Source organism: Lynx canadensis, chromosome A3 (assembly GCF_007474595.2).
Source record: "Lynx canadensis isolate LIC74 chromosome A3, mLynCan4.pri.v2, whole genome shotgun sequence".
Taxonomy (NCBI): domain Eukaryota; kingdom Metazoa; phylum Chordata; class Mammalia; order Carnivora; family Felidae; genus Lynx; species Lynx canadensis.
The window spans coordinates 118,480,770-118,501,582 of NC_044305.1; the positions used below are offsets into that span (position 1 = coordinate 118,480,770).

The 20,813-nt window shown below is 52.2% G+C and overlaps 2 protein-coding genes across 2 annotated transcripts; one reads left to right on the plus strand and one right to left on the minus strand.

Annotated features, from left to right (window-relative positions):
- Window positions 1–1,484: 1,484 nt before the first annotated feature.
- OST4 (oligosaccharyltransferase complex subunit 4, non-catalytic) lies at window positions 1,485–2,721 on the plus strand. Its single transcript, XM_030311468.1, has 3 exons — window positions 1,485–1,590; window positions 1,714–1,851; window positions 2,493–2,721. The coding sequence occupies exon 2, from the start codon at window positions 1,715–1,717 to the stop codon at window positions 1,826–1,828; it is 114 nt and encodes a 37-aa protein (XP_030167328.1). The 5' UTR covers window positions 1,485–1,590; window position 1,714; the 3' UTR covers window positions 1,829–1,851; window positions 2,493–2,721.
- AGBL5 (ATP/GTP binding protein like 5) lies at window positions 2,533–20,686 on the minus strand. Its single transcript, XM_030311469.1, is given in 30 exon segments — window positions 2,533–2,996; window positions 2,999–3,132; window positions 3,482–3,612; window positions 4,456–4,526; window positions 4,529–4,567; window positions 5,632–5,787; window positions 13,410–13,460; window positions 13,463–13,623; window positions 14,182–14,189; window positions 14,252–14,305; window positions 14,307–14,447; window positions 15,111–15,239; window positions 15,241–15,247; window positions 15,581–15,750; window positions 16,237–16,286; window positions 16,289–16,508; window positions 16,510–16,693; window positions 17,126–17,183; window positions 17,186–17,206; window positions 17,209–17,302; window positions 17,548–17,690; window positions 17,693–17,724; window positions 18,287–18,311; window positions 18,314–18,449; window positions 18,768–18,787; window positions 18,790–18,915; window positions 18,918–18,937; window positions 19,188–19,321; window positions 19,323–19,451; window positions 20,567–20,686. Coding segments are annotated over 29 exon segments (2,634 nt in total). The 5' UTR covers window positions 19,407–19,451; window positions 20,567–20,686; the 3' UTR covers window positions 2,533–2,961.
- Window positions 20,687–20,813: the final 127 nt, after the last annotated feature.

Genomic DNA, 20,813 nt, shown 5'->3' on the forward strand with positions numbered 1-20,813 from the left:
AAGTCTACTTTCCAGGGTTTCGTTCTGCTTTAACAGTAGATCTAAGTGTCTGGCTGGACTTGGATCTGGTTCAAATTTCCAGGAGCCACAAAGCATAATGTGTGTAGTCCTTTGAGACCTAGACCCCCCATTCTCCCAGAGCAGGGCTGGGACACTCTGAGGGACACGAGGATGTACACGCCTGGGGTTTCACGGTTACGTAGACGGGACATGGGCTTGGGATCCTAAATAGGAAACTTCGGGGAAATGCTGGGGGGTGGCATGGGGAAGGCCAGGGGGAATGACAGACTGACTGCTCAAGGCAGGGACTGACCTCCGGAGCCACTGGGCTAGCGCATGGAGGACCCACTGCTGATGGCCCCAGGCCTCAGAAGCCAGCTCTGGGCTATTGAGCCCCTTGCTCATGGTGCACACAGGCACCAAGACGGTCCCCTGCCCCAGCTGCTCCAGTCCCACAGCAGCTCCTGTAGTTTTCCTTGGCTCAGAGAAGCAGAGGCGTCCCCTGAGCCCTGGCTCCCCTCTACCGCAAAGCAACTGGCTTCCATTACCCCTGACAGCTCCAGAGTAACAGCCCAGCCCCCGGCCCCAGCCTGGCTCGGTGCCGTTCCCTTTTATGGTGAAGCAGAGGGAAAGCAAGGAGGGGGGTGGGGGTGGGGAGTAGGTTCTCGCTGGGGCAGAGGGCTGTAGAGCTCCAGGGCCGCTCCCTCACCAGAGACCCTCAGTCATCTACCCACAGTCGGCTTTCTCCTCAGTGATCCACTCTGCTCAGAACACACAACCCCTCTTGCTTGTCCTGGCCCTCCCTCCCACTCTCCCTCCCTCACATCCGGGGGGTGATTTCCCACTTGGCCCAAGTCCCACGGTTTGGGTTTTGATTCCGGGAGGGTCCGCCCTATTTCCGACGCCCACCTCCGGGGGTGGGGTGGGGGGAGCGAGCCCGGGGAAGGGAGGCACCGGCCGGATCGCAGGCAGCATCGTTCCCCTGGGCGGGTGTGGGGCAAAAAGGCGGGAGCCGAGGAGAGGAGCCTCTGGCCGCCCCAGCTCTCTCCCTATTCTGCACCGCCTCTAACCGCCCTCTCCGCCGCGGGGGCCAGGGAGGGGACCCTGAGGGCAGGGCCCAAAGGAAGCACCTGGCTGGGCCGAGCCGGGAAGCGGAGGGTGGGCAGCAGCGCGGGGGGCCAAGGCAGGAAGCGGGGGTCGAAGTCTAGGGGTCAGGCCGAGCCTCTCACCCTACCACGCCGCCGCACCCTCGCCCCGGCCCGCTGCTGGGCTTCGGGGAGGCGGCCACGGCTCTGCCGCGTCCCCCGCTGCGCCAGCTGCGGCCAGCTGCGCTCCGCCCGCCTGTGGCGCGCGCCCGCGGCTCGCCCACCCCCTGCGGCGGGCAGTCCGGCCGCAGCCCCGCCCGAGACCCCGCCCCTGCGAGGCGCCTCGGGGAGCAGGCGAGACGGCGGGGCTAGAGAGCCCGTTCCGGCCGAGCAGCACGGCCGGAAGTGCCTGGTTTGGGCTTGCGCTCGCGCTACCAACTTCCGGGCCGGAACTCCTACCTGGAGCTAGTGCGCAGACCACACCGCGTTGAGCCCAGCTGGTCAGGTGAGAGGCGCGTAAGCGCGCTCAGCGGCGCTTCGGCGGTGGCTGGTCCAGGGGGCGAGAACGGGTCCCGGCCTGGGCGAGGAATGCGCCAGCCCCAGGCTCAGTCCCTCCTCTTCTCCGCAGGATGATCACAGACGTGCAGCTCGCCATCTTCGCCAACATGCTGGGCGTGTCGCTCTTTCTGCTTGTGGTTCTCTATCACTACGTGGCCGTCAACAATCCCAAGAAGCAGGAATGAAAGTGGCGCTTTCTCCGCCCCAGGTAACGGTCCGGGGCTGCAGCGCCCAGCCCGCGGAGAGTGGAGTGGCGAGGCCGCGCCAGGGCCTGCAGGGTTCGAAACTTCAAATCAGAAAGTGCCGGGCCAAGCATGATACAGTCCAGAACTGAGCCCCTTTATCCGCACACAGTAGGGAATGCCTTACAGTGCCCCGCCCTTTACCTGCTAGAATGGGGGTGACTTTCCTACTCCTCTGCCCCCGTCTTCGTGGTACCCCCATGCCCAAGTTGGGCCTTTGGGTACTAGGAGACACTGACACAGAGAGGAGTAAAGGTACTGAGGATGCCATCCAAGTATGAGGATTTGGGCTCTTCACTTAAGGGGGACTTAAGGAGTCCTCACTTCTCCAAGCTTGTTGAGGCTTTTATTTAGGCAGAATTTGGGGGGGGGGGGGAGGCGGGGGGGGGTTGTAAAGATGTAGAATTCTGGAGCAAGAGGCACTGAGGTAGGGTGGCTCCTGTAGACCCAAGCCCTAGACAAGAAAGGTGGGGTAGGGTGGGGAACCTTAAGTGTTGGTCAAAATGTAAAGGGGGAACAGGATGGATGGGAGTGGATACCTGAAGGATTTCCCCAGAGGAAAGCTGCAGCATTTTCCTTACCTCGGGTCTTTCCCCCTTTTTTCTAGGGTTCCAGGACATAGGCTGAGGCAAGATGGAGGGTGTGAGGGGCCTTCACACTTCACTTCATCCCTCTACCCATCACAACATACAAAGCAACTACACCTGGATTTTTCCAAACAACTTTTATTTCCTCAAAGTCTTCCTTAACCCTATGGAACAAGAAGCTGCCACTGAGTAGGGCCCAGTATAGGGGCTTTTTCTACTCCCTCCCCCCAATATAAAAATATAGATATATATTTTTTGTGGTCCCAAAATCTTGTGCTGTGGAGGGAGGGATGGGGTAGCAGGTTTCTGCTTTGTGCTGTCTCAAGGTGATGCTCTGGGATGTCTCAGAACAGTGTGGCTGGTATTCACTGTCCGTTCATATAGGAGTTATGGTTGTCACATGGAATCAACAGCTGAGGGAGGAGGCTAGCACATTTCTCCCTGTGTACCCCATCTTGGGGCTATATCCTGGGCATGGAGGTGGAGGCATCAGACCCGGGGAGAAACAGTGAGTGGGGGTGATTAGGGACAAAACAAACCTCAGGCTGGCCCAAAGGCCCCCCGCTGTAACATATCCGGGACTGGGAGTCAGATAGACTACAGGAAATAGGAGAAAAGGCAGGGGCAGAGCGGGGCCGTGGGGGCCCGGCGTGAGGCAGCCTGCAACAGAGAAGAGAGCAATCAGGCTTGTGAGAACTCTGACAGGGCTGACAGGAGGGAGGGGAGATGGGTGATGATAGGTGGGTTGAGCCTGCACCTTGGGCTGATGCTAAAATGCGGCGGCTCCTAGGCCTTAGCCCCTAACAAGGAGTTGTTTTCTTGTCCTTTGGAGTGAAGACTGAGCCATGATGGGAAAAAAATCAGGGACCAGATTCTTAATGAAAGTACCTTTAGTCTTTGGAGGTCAGAGGGATTAGGGAAGGAAGAAAATGATCCTGAATGTGCGCAGAAATGGGAATGAAGGGACAGAAGTGAGAGGTGGGGTGAGGGACTGGACCCGGGTGCTCACCCTGGTGCAGAGCTGGGTCCTGGCTCCGGCTCACTGCTCTCCCTGGTCTGGGGTGTAGGGGATGTGGGGCCCGAAGAGCCTCTCATCCCTCTGCGAGTCGGCGGTGAGCCCCGGCCCAACCTGGGCCTAGCCTGTGTGGATAGGGGGTGGGCTGAGAGGCTGGATTCTTCCATTAACTTTTTTGCTTCTGGGTTTGCTTCTAGAGTTTCCGTGCATAAGAGTGTAGGACAGGGGTCAACACCGGTACTGGGACCTTGAATTTCTGGGCACTGTCCCTAGCTGAGAGGGTAAGGCAGGATAATAGCTAGAGAATTCTTAGGTTCAGTTTATGACTATACACTCTAAGTGATACTTAACTAGGGGAGGCGAAAGGATCTAGCATTTAACCTCCATGGCTGTATTATGGCTGACATCTGGCTGAATAGGGAAGCAGTGTTTGGAAAGCGGTTGGAGAATTGGTGGGTCTCTCAGAGCCTTCTGTGCCTCAGTCCCTGCCAGAGCAGCTTAGGCTTCACGCATCCGGTCTCTGTCTGTACTCAGCTTTAGCCAATTTAACATGAGAAATCTGGACTGAATTGGGAGTTGGTGGCACAGCTGTTCTTAGGAGCAGCAACCAGATGTGTTACCTGGGGAATCCGGGACCCCTCCTGGCGGGAACTCTCCTCGGGCAGGTCTGGGCAGAAAAGAGAGGAGAAGCTAAGGGCAGGGGCGGGCAGTGCAAAGCTAGCAGGCTGAGGTTGGGGTGTATCTGGCAGGGACGCGGGTTGGAAGCAAGCAAGAGACCTGGCTGAGGGATGGGGGTACTGGACAGACAGGCACGGGCACCAGAGCAGCTCTCTGATATGGCCGGGCGGGGGGGGGGGGTTGTAAAGCAGTGCTGAGCATTTTCCCTCCCACTACCCAGACGAACAGTGCCTTGCTGGGCTCTGTGAGAGTTGTTACACTGGGGTTTGGGGAAGACACAGAAATGTTACCTGCAGTCGTGTCCTGATACAGGGGATCCGAGGTCCAGTCCCTAGCAGCCCTTTCCCAATCACCATGACGCCTCTGGCTTGTCGCCTGAGGACAGGAATGAGCAGCTGCTCCCTAGGAAACAAAGAAAACTGCTATCAGGGTAGGGAGCCGTGGAGAAGAAGAGGGAACTTTCTTTAGAACAGGGTTTCTCAAAACTGGCAATATTGACATTTTGAGCCGGATGATTCTTTGTTGTGGGGACCTGTCTTGTGCATTGCAGAATGTTTAATAGCCTTTCTGGTCTCTACCTACTAGATGGCATTTCTTCTTCCTCTGTCCCCTCCCCATTGTAACAACCAAAAATGTCTCCAGACCTTGCCACATGTTCCCTAGCGAGGTAAAATGGCCCCTGGTTGAGAAGCATGGCATGCTCTAGTCGGGTCCAAGGAGTGGAGTAGCAACTTGCAACTTGAGCCACAGCCCATCAAGCTGAACTACTCTGAATTTATAGACTTCAGGGCCTGTCGCATCCAAATGAGTAAGCGCTCAAGGATAGTCAGTACCCAAGATGATAGATTGACAAGGGCTACCCATGAGACCGTTAACAGGTTGGGAGTAGTGGGCTCTGAGGAGTTAGAGGATGTGGACTGGAGTCTTAGGAATCATTCCCGTCCAGTCCTTTACACAGCTGGGTGTATAACTTAAAAGGACAGCAGGTGGCCTAGGTTTTATGTGGATGATGCGGTCACACAGCATTTGCTGTGATGACAGGTGAAAGGCCTCTGCCTTTTTTGTTCTTCAGTTTTGTCTAATGTTGCCCAGTTCCTGGAGTCAGGAAGCTTGAGTAAGTAGCAGGTATTCAGGTTGTTCACCTTTGAGGATTAAGTGAGACAATGTGCTTAGAGCAGTGCCTGCCACATAGATGGTCAAGAAACAATAGCTATTTTATTATACAAAGACGTCCATTAACTTCCGCTTCCTGTACAAGAGCATGGGTGCTTTACGGGTTTAGGATAATCCAGGAGGATAATGGATGCCCCCGGTGTGGAGAGGCCTGCATTAACTTTCTGCATCAAGTCAAGAAAGAAGAGCTGAAGGGATTGGTTTAAGCCTAGCAGGGAGTCTGGTCTACACCCTGGGTAGTAGGGAAGGAAGGAGGCTGGCCAACCCAGATTTCGGTGGCAGTAGGTACAGACCTGATATGCTGAATGAGCTGGGGAGTAGGCAGGAGCCCATGTTGTGTGAGGCTGCTGGGCTAGAACTAGCAGGATTTGGGGATGGGGCCAGGCTGCTTGAAGTAGGGCGATGGGTCAGTGGCTGCTGCCGCCGTCTCCTGTCCTGGCTTCGGGGCTCTGAGTGGAAGGGACACAAGGAGATAAAAGGGCAAGTAAGTGAGGCCCCTGTCACTCCACTGCCCTGCTGGTTCTCGCACTTGTCATCACACCAGCACTCCTCTCTGGAAGTAAATTTAAGGTGGGTAGAAAGACCTCTGATACTTACTCCGGTTACCTGGGACACAGCAAGCCCTCATCCGCCTCTCTGTGGCTAACCCACCCTGCTCGCTCGCCAATTCATTCTTCTGGCCGAGAAGTTACTGAGCTTGGCTTCTGAAACAGCTTCCCTAGGTTTCTCCTGCCTCTAACCACTCCTCTTCAACTACTCTTACTGCCCCCAAATGCCCAGTGCCCCTCCCCCATTGTACCCTTGGTCCCCTCCTGCTGTGCATACTCTAAACTCCCAAGCTGCTCTGGAGCCCTCTTTCCCGAACTACAGTTCAGTGGTCCACTGGCATTTCTACGTGGCGGTCTCTCATGACCCCAGCAAAACTAATTTTCTTCCATCCTTCCTTTTCTTCTCCTTACCTTGGTGAAAAACGTCCTAGAAACCTGTTTCATCGTCTGACTCCTCCCTCATATTTAGATTTGTGTTTAACCAAATCTAGACAATTTGTGTTTAACCTCTGCCTTGCTTGGATTCCTCCTTCATTCTCCCTTGCCATGGCCTGTGTCCAGCTATAGGTCTTTATCTCTCATCAGGCTTCTGAAAAAAATTCCCCACTTGTCCCCCTAGCTTGAATCTGTTCCCTTTTACAGTCCATCTTTCACACCGGTGCCAGAAATTATTCCAAACCTAGACCTGATCAAAAGTCATTTGGTTCAGGCAAGGAGGAGATACTGAAGGTCTTTTAAAGGATAAAGCCTAGGGGCGCCTGGGTGGCTCAGTCAGTTAAACATCCGACTTCGGCTCAGGTCATGGTCTTGCAGTTTGTGGGTTTGAGCCCCGACATCAGGCTCTGTGCTGATAGCTCAGACCCTGGAGCGTGCTTCAGATTCTGTGTCTCCCTCTCTGTCCCTCCCTCACTCATGCTCTGTCTGCATCTCTCTCTCCAAAATAAATAAACATAAAAAAAATAAAGGATAAAGTCTAAACCCTTTACCATGGCATTCAGAGCTCCATCCACTGTGGTTCCAGTCTGCCCATCCTTGGTAGGATGCTGACTTGATCCTTCAAACCCTCTGCTACAGCCCCTGTAGCTGCTAGCTGTGTGGTTCCTCTGCAATGTCCGTTTCCTCGTCTAGTGAAACCTTGAACAACTTAACATGTCCCATCTCAAATGTCACCTCTGTGAAGCCTCCCTGACCATCACAGGTAGAATTGACTGTTCTCCCTTGCTTTATTGCCCTTTGTTCACTTGGCTAGTAATGATTTATGGTTTTTTGTCTCAAGAAGCTAGCACGTGTCAAGTACTTATGATCATGCCTGGTACATAGTACTCAGTAGTTGTTAACTAGTATTCTGCTTGAAACTGGAATCTCTTGAGGGTAAGGACTTTTCTCCAGTCTGATACCAGTCTGTATATCCTGGTGCCTACAAAACTCTGCCTAGAAACCAGAGACGCTAGTAAGGTTTTGTTTCCTGAATAGCAGACACCCACCATAGACCATGGGCTGCTCAATAATCTGAGTCTAAGGACATATGCTTATTCCCGTGGGCAGCTCTTTCTGGTCCACTCTGGCTAGAGCCTCACCGGTACAAGTTCTGAGAGCAGACGGTGACTGGATGGTGTAGGGAGGCTCTCAGGTTTGGCAGGTCTGTCTCATCACAGAGGGATGGCAGGTGCCAAATGCTCTCAGACTGAATGAGCTATTAAGCTTTGTGGAGCTGAATTCAGTGGAGGGTCCCAGGATGCCACTTGGCCTCTACAAAGTAACGTGTGTTGGATGCAAAATACCTCTAATCAGGAAGTAGGTGACAATAACTAATCTTGGCCAGCTATAATGAAGCAGTAGTCAGCAGTGACCAGACTACTTCTGGAAATCCCAAACCAAATTTTTAAAAAATTGACACATGAATAAGGAATAGAAGAAAGGGAGCGATTTCAGGACAGAAGCTACTCTAGCTTTGAGGAGTTTGCTGAGGGGCTGGGTACCAATTAGAGTACCAATTAGAGCCAAGAGTCAAAACTAACCAGACCTGTCAATTGTAAGTCAATAGTAAACAGGCAACAACAACAAAACAGACCTTAGGGTACTAAAGAGGTGATACACAGTGAAAGGACAGAAGTCAGAGACTCATGGCCACAGTCAACCTGAAGCATTACCTACCACCAATGACTCAGAAATACTGTAGAACCTAGCCTTGAGTGATTCTTCAGTAAAACACTGATATCAGGATGATATCCAGATGACAGTGCATAGCAGGCAGAAATGAACTTGATCAAGGATGGAAATAGTGGGTTTCTTGATGATCTGGGGATCTCTACACAGAGGCATGTTGAAATCATGTTAAGGATGAAGCCTTACCCACCCCAGGAAAGGTAAGAAAGAGCAAGTAAGAAAGTGAATGAAAGCCTTTAGGACATTTCTAGGTTGTGTAGCAAGAAACTGAGCAACACTCAGGAAGGTATATGAAGCAGAACAGGCATATGATGTAAAAAATGTCAGTGTGAATGTACATATTATTGGGAAAGATATGACAGATACAACTCAAGGATCCTGCCCCCTAATGAGAGTTTTAAGGACAGGAGACCAGTCTGGTTTAGGAGAGGCCTAATATGGAAAGGATAAGGCATTTAAAAATAGCATTTTACCCTCACTTAAACGATTTTTTTTTTTTTTTTAAGAGAGCATGAGTGTGCACTGGGGGAGGGTGGGGCAGACAGAGAGAGAGAGAGGAGAGCGAGAGAGAGAAGAGAGAGAGAGAGAATCCCAAGCAGGCTCCACATTTAGTGCAGAGCCCAATGTAGGGCTCGATCCCACAACCCTGGGATGTGACCTGAGCTGAAATCAAGTCAGATGCTCAACTGACTGAGCCACCCAGGTGTCCCTTAAAAGACTGTCTTAAAGCCTGGCCAGGCCTCCCTGTAAATTTGGCAATGTGAGCACACAGCCCAATTTCTCATGTTTTGACTTTTGGCCCCTGGTATAATCCAGGCCTACCTCAGTTCCCACGGAGACAAAAATTTAAGGGAGGAACCCCAGCTGTTATTTCTTGCTTCTAAGCTATAGAAACAGTGGCTTGAGGCTGAGTGCAGAGTGATATGTGAGTCAGCTGTGCTTCCAGAGGTTGTGAGATTGTATTTTATGGTAATCAACTGTAGATTCCATTTTGGGAGTAGGATAATCCTGGGGCAAAGGTCTGAGGTAGAGCCGACTGACCTCCCCAGTGTAGGAGTTAGAGTGGTTTATTCTAAAGGTCTCAAAATTTAAAGGAACAGTTACTGACTTGGCATCTTTGAACTGTCCCTACACGGAGCACCGTAGATCGTACTGAATCCCTGGGATAATCACAGACCTGATTTATGCCCTCTAAGGGGTGAAAAGGGTCAGACAAGCATTTATTCAGCTCCCAATTTCTTGTCTTTTCCATTCAACAAGTATTCACTGATCATAAATAAATGCAAGGCACCAAGGGAATAAGTAAATGTGTTAGGAGACATTTCCTGCCCTCAAGCTTTAATCTACTCTTAACCACAAAACTTGTTGTGCAGTGGAAAAAGTAAAAGTAGTTAGTGATGGTGCTGGAGGCATTCTTCCTCTGTCCTCTGACTCACTTTTCAAAGGAACCTCCACTCACCATCGGACTTCAGCTGCTCTACCAGAAGCAGCCCGTCGGCTGAGCCATGGCATGGCAGAGGCCAGGAAAGAGTTCTAGTAACTACGGATGCAAGTGCCAGAGCGGGGAGGGAGGATGGTGGCTGTGGTGGGATGACAGCTGACAACCTCCGTTTTTACACTGCCCCCTTGTCTTTTACCCCAGGGTCCCACCAGATAGGCACAGGGCCAGGGAATATGTTTCAGTTACTGGGTGAGACTTGCAATGAATCCAGGGCCAGGACTAGGATGAGATACCTAGGGTGCACTCCCGACCCCGAGTCCTGGGCGCCCCACCAGCTTCACCTTAGTCCTATGCCCTACATAACAGACAGGTGGAGCTGGTTGATTTATCCACCCTCACCCCAGCCGGCTTGCCTTCAAGCTCTGTTTTGCACCAGTATCTTGCAGGCTTTCAACTTCCTACTTCCCTGACTCGGTCACTGGACTAAGCTCTTCCCGTGAGCTTGCTTTCCTCTGCAGCAACAGCTGCTGCTAACGCTGTGTGCCGTTCTGTGCCTGCCGAACTGGAACTCAGCTGCATAACTGGGCAGGTGCTGCTCAGAGAGGTGTTTTGCAGCTGGGGCAACTAGGTAAAGAAGCTCCTGGCACTGCGGTCAGGGGGTGGGAGTGGGGTCAAGCTTCCTTGGAGGCTCTTGCAGTCTCCTGTCTCAGGAACATTCCTGTTCACCCTGAGTTGCCTTGCTCGTTGGCCTCCTAAAATGTTCATCCTCCAGTCTTGAGAATAGAACCTGCCAGACTAGTTCCCTAACCTCTGCTTTAAGCTTCTGGCTGGGCTGCATAGCTCTTTTCTGAAATTTTCTGGATAGCCTATCTTATGCTCTGTTCTAGCCAATAAAGGATAGTCATGAATTAAGTATACAGTTAAGTGTGATACGATTTTTATACATCAGTGGGAACTTCTTTTAAATTTACAAGTCAGAAAAAAAATCTTTGTCAGATCACAATCTCAGTTTTGGGTTGGAAAGTATAGCCGCTTTATGTTAGGTCTCAGAGATACAGGAGCTGTGTTCTTCCTATGTCAGAAGATAAAGTATGACTAGATGTGGCAGGGGCCAAAGAACCGGATGTGCAGAACCAGGAAACAGCACAAAGCTATAGAACAGATCAACCGGACAAATAAAGCCGCAGGTCCCTATCCTAAGCCGGGACTAGTCTCCAATCCTAGAGTCCTACTGGAGACTCTAGGAGATGAAGCGGCAAAAACTGTAGTACCTGGAGTCAAGATTCCAGCGCTCTGACCTTTCACCTCCTTCCAGTATTCCTGTTTGATAGAATTAGTAACCCTCTTCTCAACCCTATTGACTTTAGAGACATAGTTTGTTAGGTCTCACAAGTTTTACTCAAGTCCCCAGGGTGTCTCTTCCCGGCGCCAGCTCCTTTTTTCTGCTTCTTAGCTCATTTACCTGGGGGGACATCGCTTCTCACTTGTTTTACCTGCACCTGCGTATGGCTGATGCCTAGATCCAACCTTGACGTCACCTCTTCTACAGGCTGGCCTCTTTTTCTGCCTGCAGGACATCTCCGTATAGATAGCCCATGACATCCAAGTATGTCTGAATAGATAAACTCAACACTTTTTCTTCCAAACAATGTCTTAACATCACGACTCTCTCCTTTGGCTTGTAACCTTGAAACTCTTAGTTTGCCTCTCTTCCACCATCACTGAATCCTGCTACCTGTTTCTGATGCATATATTTCTCTCTCCTTTCAGACCCTGGTATAGCCATTAGTTATCTCATTATCAATTACTGTGAGGATTCCCCTCCCCCCACCTACCCAATACATACAGTTCACAGGCCACTCTTGCATAAATCTCTCGTTCCCCACCATTCTCTGAAGCGCACAATCGTTGTCCTATGTCTCAGTTAACTTATCATCTTTGTTTTCCAGACATTTCAACTTCTTCCTGCAACCTCTCTCCACCTAATTTCTGTGCTGAAGGGCTTGGCCCTTTGCACCAGCTAGGTCTGTCTGCTTCTTGTCCTCTCTGCGCAGCAGCACTGGCCCTGGCTACCACTCTCATCTCTGGAATGTTTTTGTCAAGCCATATGCTACCATCCATTCTTCAAAATCCTCGCTCAACTGAACATTCTTTGGCTATTTACTCTTGAGTGTTCTATGACGGTGGCTCCCAAGTGCCCTGTGTTTACGAGTGTGTGCTTTTATGTTGTTCACTGTCCTGTGTCCCCTATTAAATTTGAAGTCAGCCAACCAGGAAGTATTTAGTACTGAATATGCACCTTTTTCTCTTCGTTATTTGGGGAAGTAACAAAGACACAGAATACATGTCTCTCACTGACGGAGCTTCATACAGCACTCTGCATGGGGTGGGTGGGGACGGTAATAAACTACGAACGAAAAACTGCTTAGAATCCTCCAGTGAGGACCTGGGCCTAGAGAAGACTCTTTCCTATTTCTCTTTTGTAGTCAGGGAAGGGGAATTTAGGACGCTGACATTCCTTCCCAGGAGCTATGAGTGAAGAGGTATGAGAGGCTGACAAAAAGGAAAAAAACAGAAAGAAAAAAGGAAAGAAATTAGAGGAAGTCTGAATAACGATTAGTGAATAACTTTGCTACTTAATATTAAGCTATGAAATCTTGGACAAGTCGCCCTTAAACAGCCTCAGTTTTCTCATCAGAGAAATGGAAATACCATCCACCCCACAGGGTCCTTGTGAGGACTAAATGAAATATATATATGTGATACTGTTTTGTTCGCTGTTTAATGCTATTTAAATTACGTGGCATTATTATTTTAATACTCTCCTTCAAACAACGCTGTACAAAAGCATCCTCTCCAAATGAAGGGAGAATCTCAAATGGGGCTCGGAATAGAAGCAGCGGTAACTGTGTTGCTTATGAGGGAATAAACGGTCTTACTGGTCAAAGCTGCTCCCTCCCCTGTGGCTGCTCCAGCGGGTGCAGTCAGGTTCCCACAGCCACTGACCCAGGGCATGCTCTGGGTCCCTACCAGGGAGTGCTAATGAGGAGTGCGGCCTGAAGACCCCCAGCCTCTTAGTTCCAGCTTACAAGCCTCCAAACTCTGGCAGGATGTCTCCAGCCAGAGGCCACGTACAATACTGCTTTGAGGTTTCGTGTATTCTGGAAGTGGCACTACAACAATCTCCCCCCACCCAAGTCTGAGTCACCCCCAAGGGAATGGCTCCATGGTCTCTTCCTCTTCTTTTTCCCTAAAAACCCATCTGTTTCTGGTATACCTCTGAACTCAGAATCTCTCATCAGGCAGGGTCTCATCAAGCCAACCCCAGGGGTACTGATGCACAGTTGAGCAGCTGTGGTGACTGCTGGGAGGGGCCAGACTGTTGTGTTGTAAGCCTCCAACAGAAGCTGTCTGTACTTGTTCCGTTTTTCTCTGGAAGACTTAGAATCCTTCTGATACCGCTTTCTGAACAGGCTCTGAAGCCAGGAACAGTTTCATCCCATAGAGACCTTGGATAGGATTCTCCATCTCTACGGTGCTACAATTTGCGTTGTGAGGACATTTCCTTACACTGTTCCTAACAAGACAGTCTGACACCATTCCTGACATGGAGGCTCCACATTTCAGTGTGGCCCTGTTGCAGCTAGTGTTTTGTTCTTGGAAATCCCCCTGCTTCCCAGCATGTGCTGAAGCCCAGGTACCCAGGACTCCCGCTGTGCCACACACAGTACTGCTCTGGGGCTCATGGCGCAGGGAACACCAAGGTCGCAGGAGAGGCTACAGATTCTGCTATAAACTACTTTTATTGATTCACCCCTTGGTCCCAGCCAAGAGTGTGTATCTTCAAGCTCTCATTTCCCCCAGCAATTCCCCAAACAACTGAACACCTGTTGCAGGGGCTCCCAGACTGGCTTACCTCTGACGGGGCCCAGCACCCGGTGGCTGACCTTTTGAGTGCTAGAGCCAGGCCTGGCAGCCCTGTGGGCCGACTGCCATGAAAAGGAAAGCTGGGGAGTTCTTCATCTGTGGAGAGTTTTTGCTGGCTGCTGCTGCTGCCACCGGCACTTGTGCCAGTGCTAAAACTGCGTGCACGGCTCAAGGGATTTTCAGAGCAGGAAACAGGCAAGCCGCTGCAAGAAGCAAGCGGATGCCAGTTAGCCCTGGGCCGGGAGGTTGTGTCCCAAGGCTTTCCCTGAGGTCTGATGCTCAGGAAAGCTTCACCTTGGGTGAAAAAGGCAAAGGCGCTCACTGCAAGGGAAAGGGAGGGGATCTGTGTCCACAGATGGGGTATCTACACCTGGGCCATACAGCTGATCTCAGGATGCCTGGGAGCCCTTGTCGCAATACATGCTCCTGCGGAAAACATACTAAGGGCTGCGGGGCTGTCTCGGAGCAGCTTAACTTAAGTGAATTCCCCCCTTATTCCCTTGGACCTCTCGGTCATTCCCACCCCTGGAAACCGAGACCTGCCATTACCCCCACCACAATTAAATTTAATTTTGTGCCGGGCTCTGGAGCAGGGAATCCCCTGGCCTGGTTTCCAGATGCCTAGGAAGTCTGTAGCTCCAGGGAAGAGGGAAGAGGATCCCATTTTCAAAAAATGTACTAATCTTACAATTTTAACTTGCTCTGAAAATACTCACCATGTGGTCCTTTTGGATGGGGGAGGAACACAAACCCCTTGGAACTCCTTGCTCTAAAGCCCTGTTCCACTTTCATACCCTTTTCCTCCTTCCACCCTGTGGGTCTTACTTGTACTTTGGGTGGAGTTCGAGAGCCTCTCTTCTTGTTGACACCCACGTTCACAGTGCTGGCTCAGGCCGCGGCTGCTGCGCACGTGTTTTAGCATCCAGGCGCGGAGGTTCGTGAGGCTGCTGTGCTCTGACAGTACAATTCGGGGCCATGGATTGCATTCTGCCATGTCCAGAGCTGCAACGGCCATAGCTCGTCCCACCTGTGGGGTAGTCCAGTTTGGCTCAGCATCTGGGACTTCCAACCCAGGCTGCTATTTTGGGGAGGGGGTTGCACAGCACAGTGGAAGGGGAGGCCCGGCCCCAAATTTCCTCAGCGGGCAGGCTATATTTTGTGCCAGGGCTATTTATCTCGGCAGATTTAAAGCCGTTCCCTACACCGTTGCTCATTTTGGGACCCTCATCCTTTATGGGCAAGAGCAAGTGGGCTTTCTGGCTGGCACCAGGAAGGCATTCTCCCAGCAGGAGAAGGCGTTTCAATCTCTTCTATAACCTGCAGCTCTTTCTCCTTCTCTCGCGTGCTCTAGGACCCTGGGGTCCTCAAAGACCACTGCAGAGGTGGTGCTTTTAAGCCTAGGTAGGAGTGAACAAACCCAATAGAAGGAAGAAGACCAGCTTAAGACGCAAAGAATCGGACTCAGATGTGCTGGGGATTCTCTGTGGTTTGAGGTCAGAAATAGTGCCTACTCATCGTCCCAATCCATCAGAGTCAGGGGCCTGCCCCTATGTGAACTGCAGAAAATAACCACAGTGGTGAGATGGCGACGGTGGGTGAGCCTCTCTTCAGAGGGCCTTAGGCAGCAGGAGTGAAGACCATTCCAGACTTTGGGGTTCCCCTCTTCCCCAGGTATCCCCTGTATTCATACCTGTTCAAACAGTTCCACAGTGTATCTGGAGGGGAAAGCCGGCGGGGGAGGGGGGCTGGCCCGCCCGTTGTCATGGCAGGCGGCAGGGATGCTGTTAACTGAGCGTCCGGTGTTGTAGTTGCATTCAAGTGGTGTAGCTAAGACACAGAGACCTTTATTAGTGTCCTGCCCGGAAAAATCAGGACAGAACCATGGGGGACAGCCTAGGTGGTCTAAGAAATAATCACTTGGAAAAACAGTGGATACAAACAAAGTGCTAATCCTTAGGAACTAGCAATTGACCTCGGCACTATATCATGTACCCGAGAAGTCCCAAAAAGTCAGACTCTCAGGCCAAAGACAGTAATGCTAATGCTGAGCCTGTCTTTTGAGAAGATTGGGCTGTCCCTTGCCCCTCAAACAACTTAGACTGGGTATTGTTTTTCTTTAAGGAAGTTACTTCATCAGCTATATCCCAGTTTCCCCCCAACCTGTGGATTATCCCTGAGGCTTTGTAGATTGCAACCCGGCCGCTTCCCTCCTTAGACTGGCCATCTCTGCGGTCTCGGCATACATGTTCTTCTCTGAGAAATTGCAAACCCTGGAAGTCGAAGTGTGCTGAGTTCAAGGAGATGAGCTTTGGATACAGCATGTTTTCCACCTGTGTGAGGGAGGAAAAGGCAATTCAGGAGAGACAGACAGAAAGAAGGAACGGGCAAGGAAGAGATGGCAAGCAGGGGGCCATGTGACTAAATACACGGCAGATACCGTGTTTTTTGAAAATGTCACTGTGTGCTTGACCTTATTTCCAGGTGTTGGAAAGGTACAGTTCTCTCTCTTTTTAAGCTCTTAGCTTCGTCTCTCCCACAATGCAAACTTTTCCTTTTCCCGCTGATTTCCCAAACTGTAGAATAAACACCACGATGCTGACAGCTTGGTCTTCGTTCAAAGGTCATGATGTAAAGACTGAGACACAAAGCCCCCAGTGCCATCCCCCTTTGGCCCCTTTGAAGCTTGTCTGGAGGTAGAACACCTCTTGCAGCCACAGGCCTTCCTGTCACAAGACCACCTTCCCTTTGTCCTTGGCCTAACCTGTATCTCCTGACCTGCAACACTTCCACACTCACGTGGCACTCTGGATTCCTACCTGGGTGCTCTCATCACTAAAGCTGTTTCCATACATGAAGCAGCCCCTTTGGAAGCATGTCCGTGCAGGTCCACATAGTAAGCGACGCCACTCTCTTTAGGGGGGATGGTGTCGGGGGCCGGCTGCTCAACCTCAGCGGACCGTTGTGGCATAATCCACACACCGCCGGGCTTCTGTTCTGCCGACTCGGTCTGTGTCCAGCCTTCGGGGTCATCCCCGTCAGACGCGTGCCCAAGGTGAGCTTCATTTTGGATATTGTTGGTTTTCTCGAGGTTCAGAAAGGGGAGCATCAGGAGGGAGATGGGGACTGTGCTGGTGCTCAGAGGGACCCTGGGAGTTCAGTCTGGAGTGCACGTGGTGGTAGAGAAGCACAGCTTTGGCCCCGTAGATGGCTGGGTGCAGGACTGCATCGGGCTTCAGGTACTGACGGTTCAGGTTCACTCCACGCGAGTCTGTGCTATAGGAAAACAGAGACTGAAGCAGAGTCTAGAGCGCTGAGCCGGTGAAGGAGACATGAGAGTGGATGAAAGGGGGCCTGGGGGAGACTGACTTGCAAAATGAGAGGCCCAGGTTGCATTAGGAAGGAAAGGATTGAGAACAGGCCCTCTCCTTGGTGGGCTGTCCCCCCGACCACAGAGACTAAGCACGGTTAGTCTTAGTCTACCCAGATGGACCTGCGATTATTCTAACTCTGCTCCTTCCAGAGAGCGCTGCTAGATGTGCCACATTCCTTCTCTGGTCCCTGGACAACGAGATGGGCTTGCCCTTGTTCGGGTACAAGAGGACTGGGAATGCAGGAGAAGTTAAAGGAGAGGCTGATAGTATTTCACGGAGGTGGAGGACACGAAGGGGACCGGGAGCAATCCTGACAGGCTGGGAGGCTGCTTACCGGTAGTGGCCCCGGACCACACCGTCGGGGTTCAACATGGGAATCAGCTTAAAGACAAGAGGCGACGCAGGGTTTGGGCCCGGGGTCATCAGGTCGAAGGATGAAGTCCAGAAAGCCATTGAAGACAAAGCTAGATGGAGTCTCCCCAGGGTGTACCCTACTGCTTAAGAAGAATATCTGAGGTGGAAGAGGAGAGCGGTCATTAGGCCAGTTACCCGGTAGGTCCACTCTAACAGTAAATGGGGGCGGGCAGGAAGAGCCACTGGATTTGCAGCTGGCTGAGTCTGCAAGTGGAGCTGGGAGCAGCCCTGCTTGCCTCCCAATGCGGCCACGACTCCCAGAGGTAACATGGCCTTAAGCTATCCACAGGGCTTGGAGCTACGAAAAGGCCATGCTGCTACCTTTATGCGTTCCCACTCACCCCTCTTGCCTGTGAAACGGAAGGGTCGGGGGGTGCCGGTATCAGGAAATAGCTGCTCTAGACGGGGCTCTCGATCTTCTCGAAGCCCATGGCAGGAAGTGATCGTTAACAGATCTACACGAAGTCCATCCAAAGAATAGCAAGGATCTCACGGTGGTAGTAAATGGTGTCCAGGGGGCTATGGGGATAAAAATGATTAAGCCACGAGAAGTCCCTAAAGTCCTAGCAAGAGGTGAGCCTCGTCCCCGGCCTAGGATTTGTAGGATCTGGTCTTTCACGCTAACCTTTGGGGCCTTAGAGTCCCTCAGAGTGTTAAATGAGGCTGAGGATTTGGGTCGTCTGAATTAGTAGAATGCAGAATACAAGACGGGATGAACTTATTGTTTTCTCCCTAGTTTATGGCTCTCTACTATGTGATGACTTCGTACACAGACTCACCCTCTGCCGGGACAGAAAAAAAGGTGTGTTGGGCAATGGCGGGGCTAAGTTCTGGGCAACTGATGGGAGCTGGGGTATTAAGAGGCTTGAACTGGGCAGATGGGTGAGTAGAATGCAGGTAGCGGTAGGCTGAGGTCATGGTCACACAGAAACATATTGGTCAAAGGTACCCAAAGTCCCACACTCTGCACAGAAAAAGAGCGGGTGACATTTTGGTTCGGGGCTCCTGGGGCAAGTTCCAGAAGTAGCAGAGGTGCTGTCTGGTCGAGGACTGGGTGGCAGGAGTAAGGATGGGGTGGCACCTGCTATGGGTAGGGTGGTTCTCAGAAAGCGCTGGTCTAGCTGGTTTAGCAAGTCCTGGCAGTCACTGTAGGAGAAGGGGTAGCAGAAGGCGAAGAAGGTGGTGGCCCCACGGCCCTCCACGAAACGGTGGACAAAGGATAACACAAACTGCGTCTCTGTCATCTGAGGAGCAGAGGAGGAAGAGGGAGGGGCTGTTGGTGTGAGAACTAAGATCCTATTGGGATCGCCAAGAACTGACCTTACACCCTCAACACAATTCCCGACTTCCCTCCCTCTGGGACTTTCCATATGACAGTCGGCTCCTTCTGGGCTTCCTGAAGCAGGGGCTTATCTTGGACTCCAGCTAGCAGTAGAGGGAAAGCTGATACCAAAACCTGGCGTCCCACCTGCCTGGTACTCTGTATCGAGGGTAACTCCTCTCTTCTTCCCTCTTCTGCTTTTAGCACCCAAGTCTGTCTTTCCCCCTCATGGAGAACTTACCTCAAAGGTGGGCCGATCCGAATGCGTTCCCAGCGTGGCCGGGTGGGGAGTGTGCGCACAAGGGGGCCATGCCCTGGGAAGTAGAGCTTGCTTTGCTTATTCATGTTCATAATGTTGATCTTGATGAGTTTCCCTGGAGTTCCTCCCGGACACTGAAGTAGAACCATGACCTGAGGGCCAGAGGAGGAGGAATAGGTCATTATATACTGAGGGCTGGAGACAGGCTACGTGAAACAGCTGGAGCGAGCAAGATTGGGAAAGGCCTGTTCGGTACAGAGGAGGCGAGGGAGGAGGGAGGAGGGGAGGGAGAGGAAGGGTACTGACGGTTATGAACTGTAAGACAGCGAAATGAGCCTGCATTTGGGGCCTTGGCCACCTCCTCTCTTGTCCTTCTTCCACCCTCCCCTCTTTCCCCCTTACCTGTTCCCATTCTCAAACTCCGTTTCAGCACAGTCCGGTCGGGTCCACACGTTGAACTCGTAGTCAGGAGAAGAGGCGATGCTACTGGTGGGGGCTGCTGATGCCCCACCTGCTGCTCCTTCCCCGTCACTAGAACACAGATTCCACCTTCTCCACGTGGGCTAGGTTCCCTGAATCAAAGCGAGAACTGAACAGCAATCCCCCACAGCGCAGCTCCATGGTGAGGCTGGGAAAGCATCCTCCTGCCCACTCTGGCCCTGAGAGCTGGGGGAGAGTGGGGGGTGGCGTAGGAAGAAGGAAGAAAAATGAAAACAAGGTTTTTGGGTATCTCCTGATCAATGGAAGCTCTTCTTAGGAGATGCCCTAAGAAACAAGAGGCTCTTTCCACCTCAGAAAAGGCAGAAGTGGCCTTCTAGCAAAGGCTAAGAGAAAGCAGTTGTCTAACGCCACACAAAGGGCTAGAACTGACCTAAAAGGACCCCATTTACTACATCCTGGCTTACCCAAAATGAAGTACTCCATGGCTTAACTAATGTTGAGAAACACTAGAGTCCAAGCTTTTTTTGCAAAAGACTAGAGAATAACATTGGAGAGGTCAGATTTTCTCAAACCTACCCAGATTACACCCACCACAGCACGTGGCCGCCTTGAAAAACGGGCCGTTCTGGATCTCTTGTTCCTAGACTGGCTCCCCGATCTCCAGCAGAGCAGAGCAGCGGAGAGAGCCAAGATTCTAAGTTTAAATGGGCAGCTGCTTCTCTCCACTCCTCTGTCCTCACAAGTCCTGACCAGGCATTCGTCTGTGGCTCCCCTGAAACCCTTGGAAGGGCTAGTTCTTCCTTTTTTGTCACTACCCTATGCCTCGAAAACGGTGGCCTTTGCCAAGTCAAAAGAAACAGGCAGAAGCCACCTGCTCACCTGAAAACTGTAGCTCAATGCCAGTTAGGGCATGGGTCCTGTCTCCAGCCCCCTCCCGCCCTGCAAAGCACTGGAGTCCCTGAAAAAGCTACGCTGGCAATAGTTGTGGTAAGTGATGGGTATGCTGAGCACCTCTAAAAACGTGGCTGGTAGAGACCCACTTGGGGGTAGGGGTGATTCTCGACCCTCGACTCTGACGACCCTCACCTCACACCGACCGAGCTCGCCCTGGGCAGGGCGGGGGTTCGGAGGCATGAATGGACGACAGGGTCTCACACTCGGGGCAGGACTGGGGGGGGTCGGAGGTGCGGGCGTGGGAGTGGGGCCGGGGGGGAGGGGGTGCGGCCCGGCCGGGCCGTGGGGCGGGGTGGCATTCCAGAGGGGCTCCGGGCTGAAAGGAGGCTGAGGAAGGGGGCGGGGCCGGGGCCGGCGGGGCCCGCGCTCCACGCAGCGCCCCTCACCTCTCTCGGGGCCGGCGATCCCGCTCCCTCTCCCGCTAGCGAGGCGCCACCTCGGGCCCGGGCACCCGGGTCCTCCACCCAGGACCCAAACAAAACCCGAGCGCCGCGGTGCCGGGACCCCAGCTCTGCCAGGAAACAAGAAGTCTCTCGCCTATTGGCCGCTGATACAGCTGGCTACCCGCCCAGTAAGGCTCGCTGCCATTGGTCAGCACGCAGGGTTCCCTCGCACGTTAGCGGGTACCTGAGC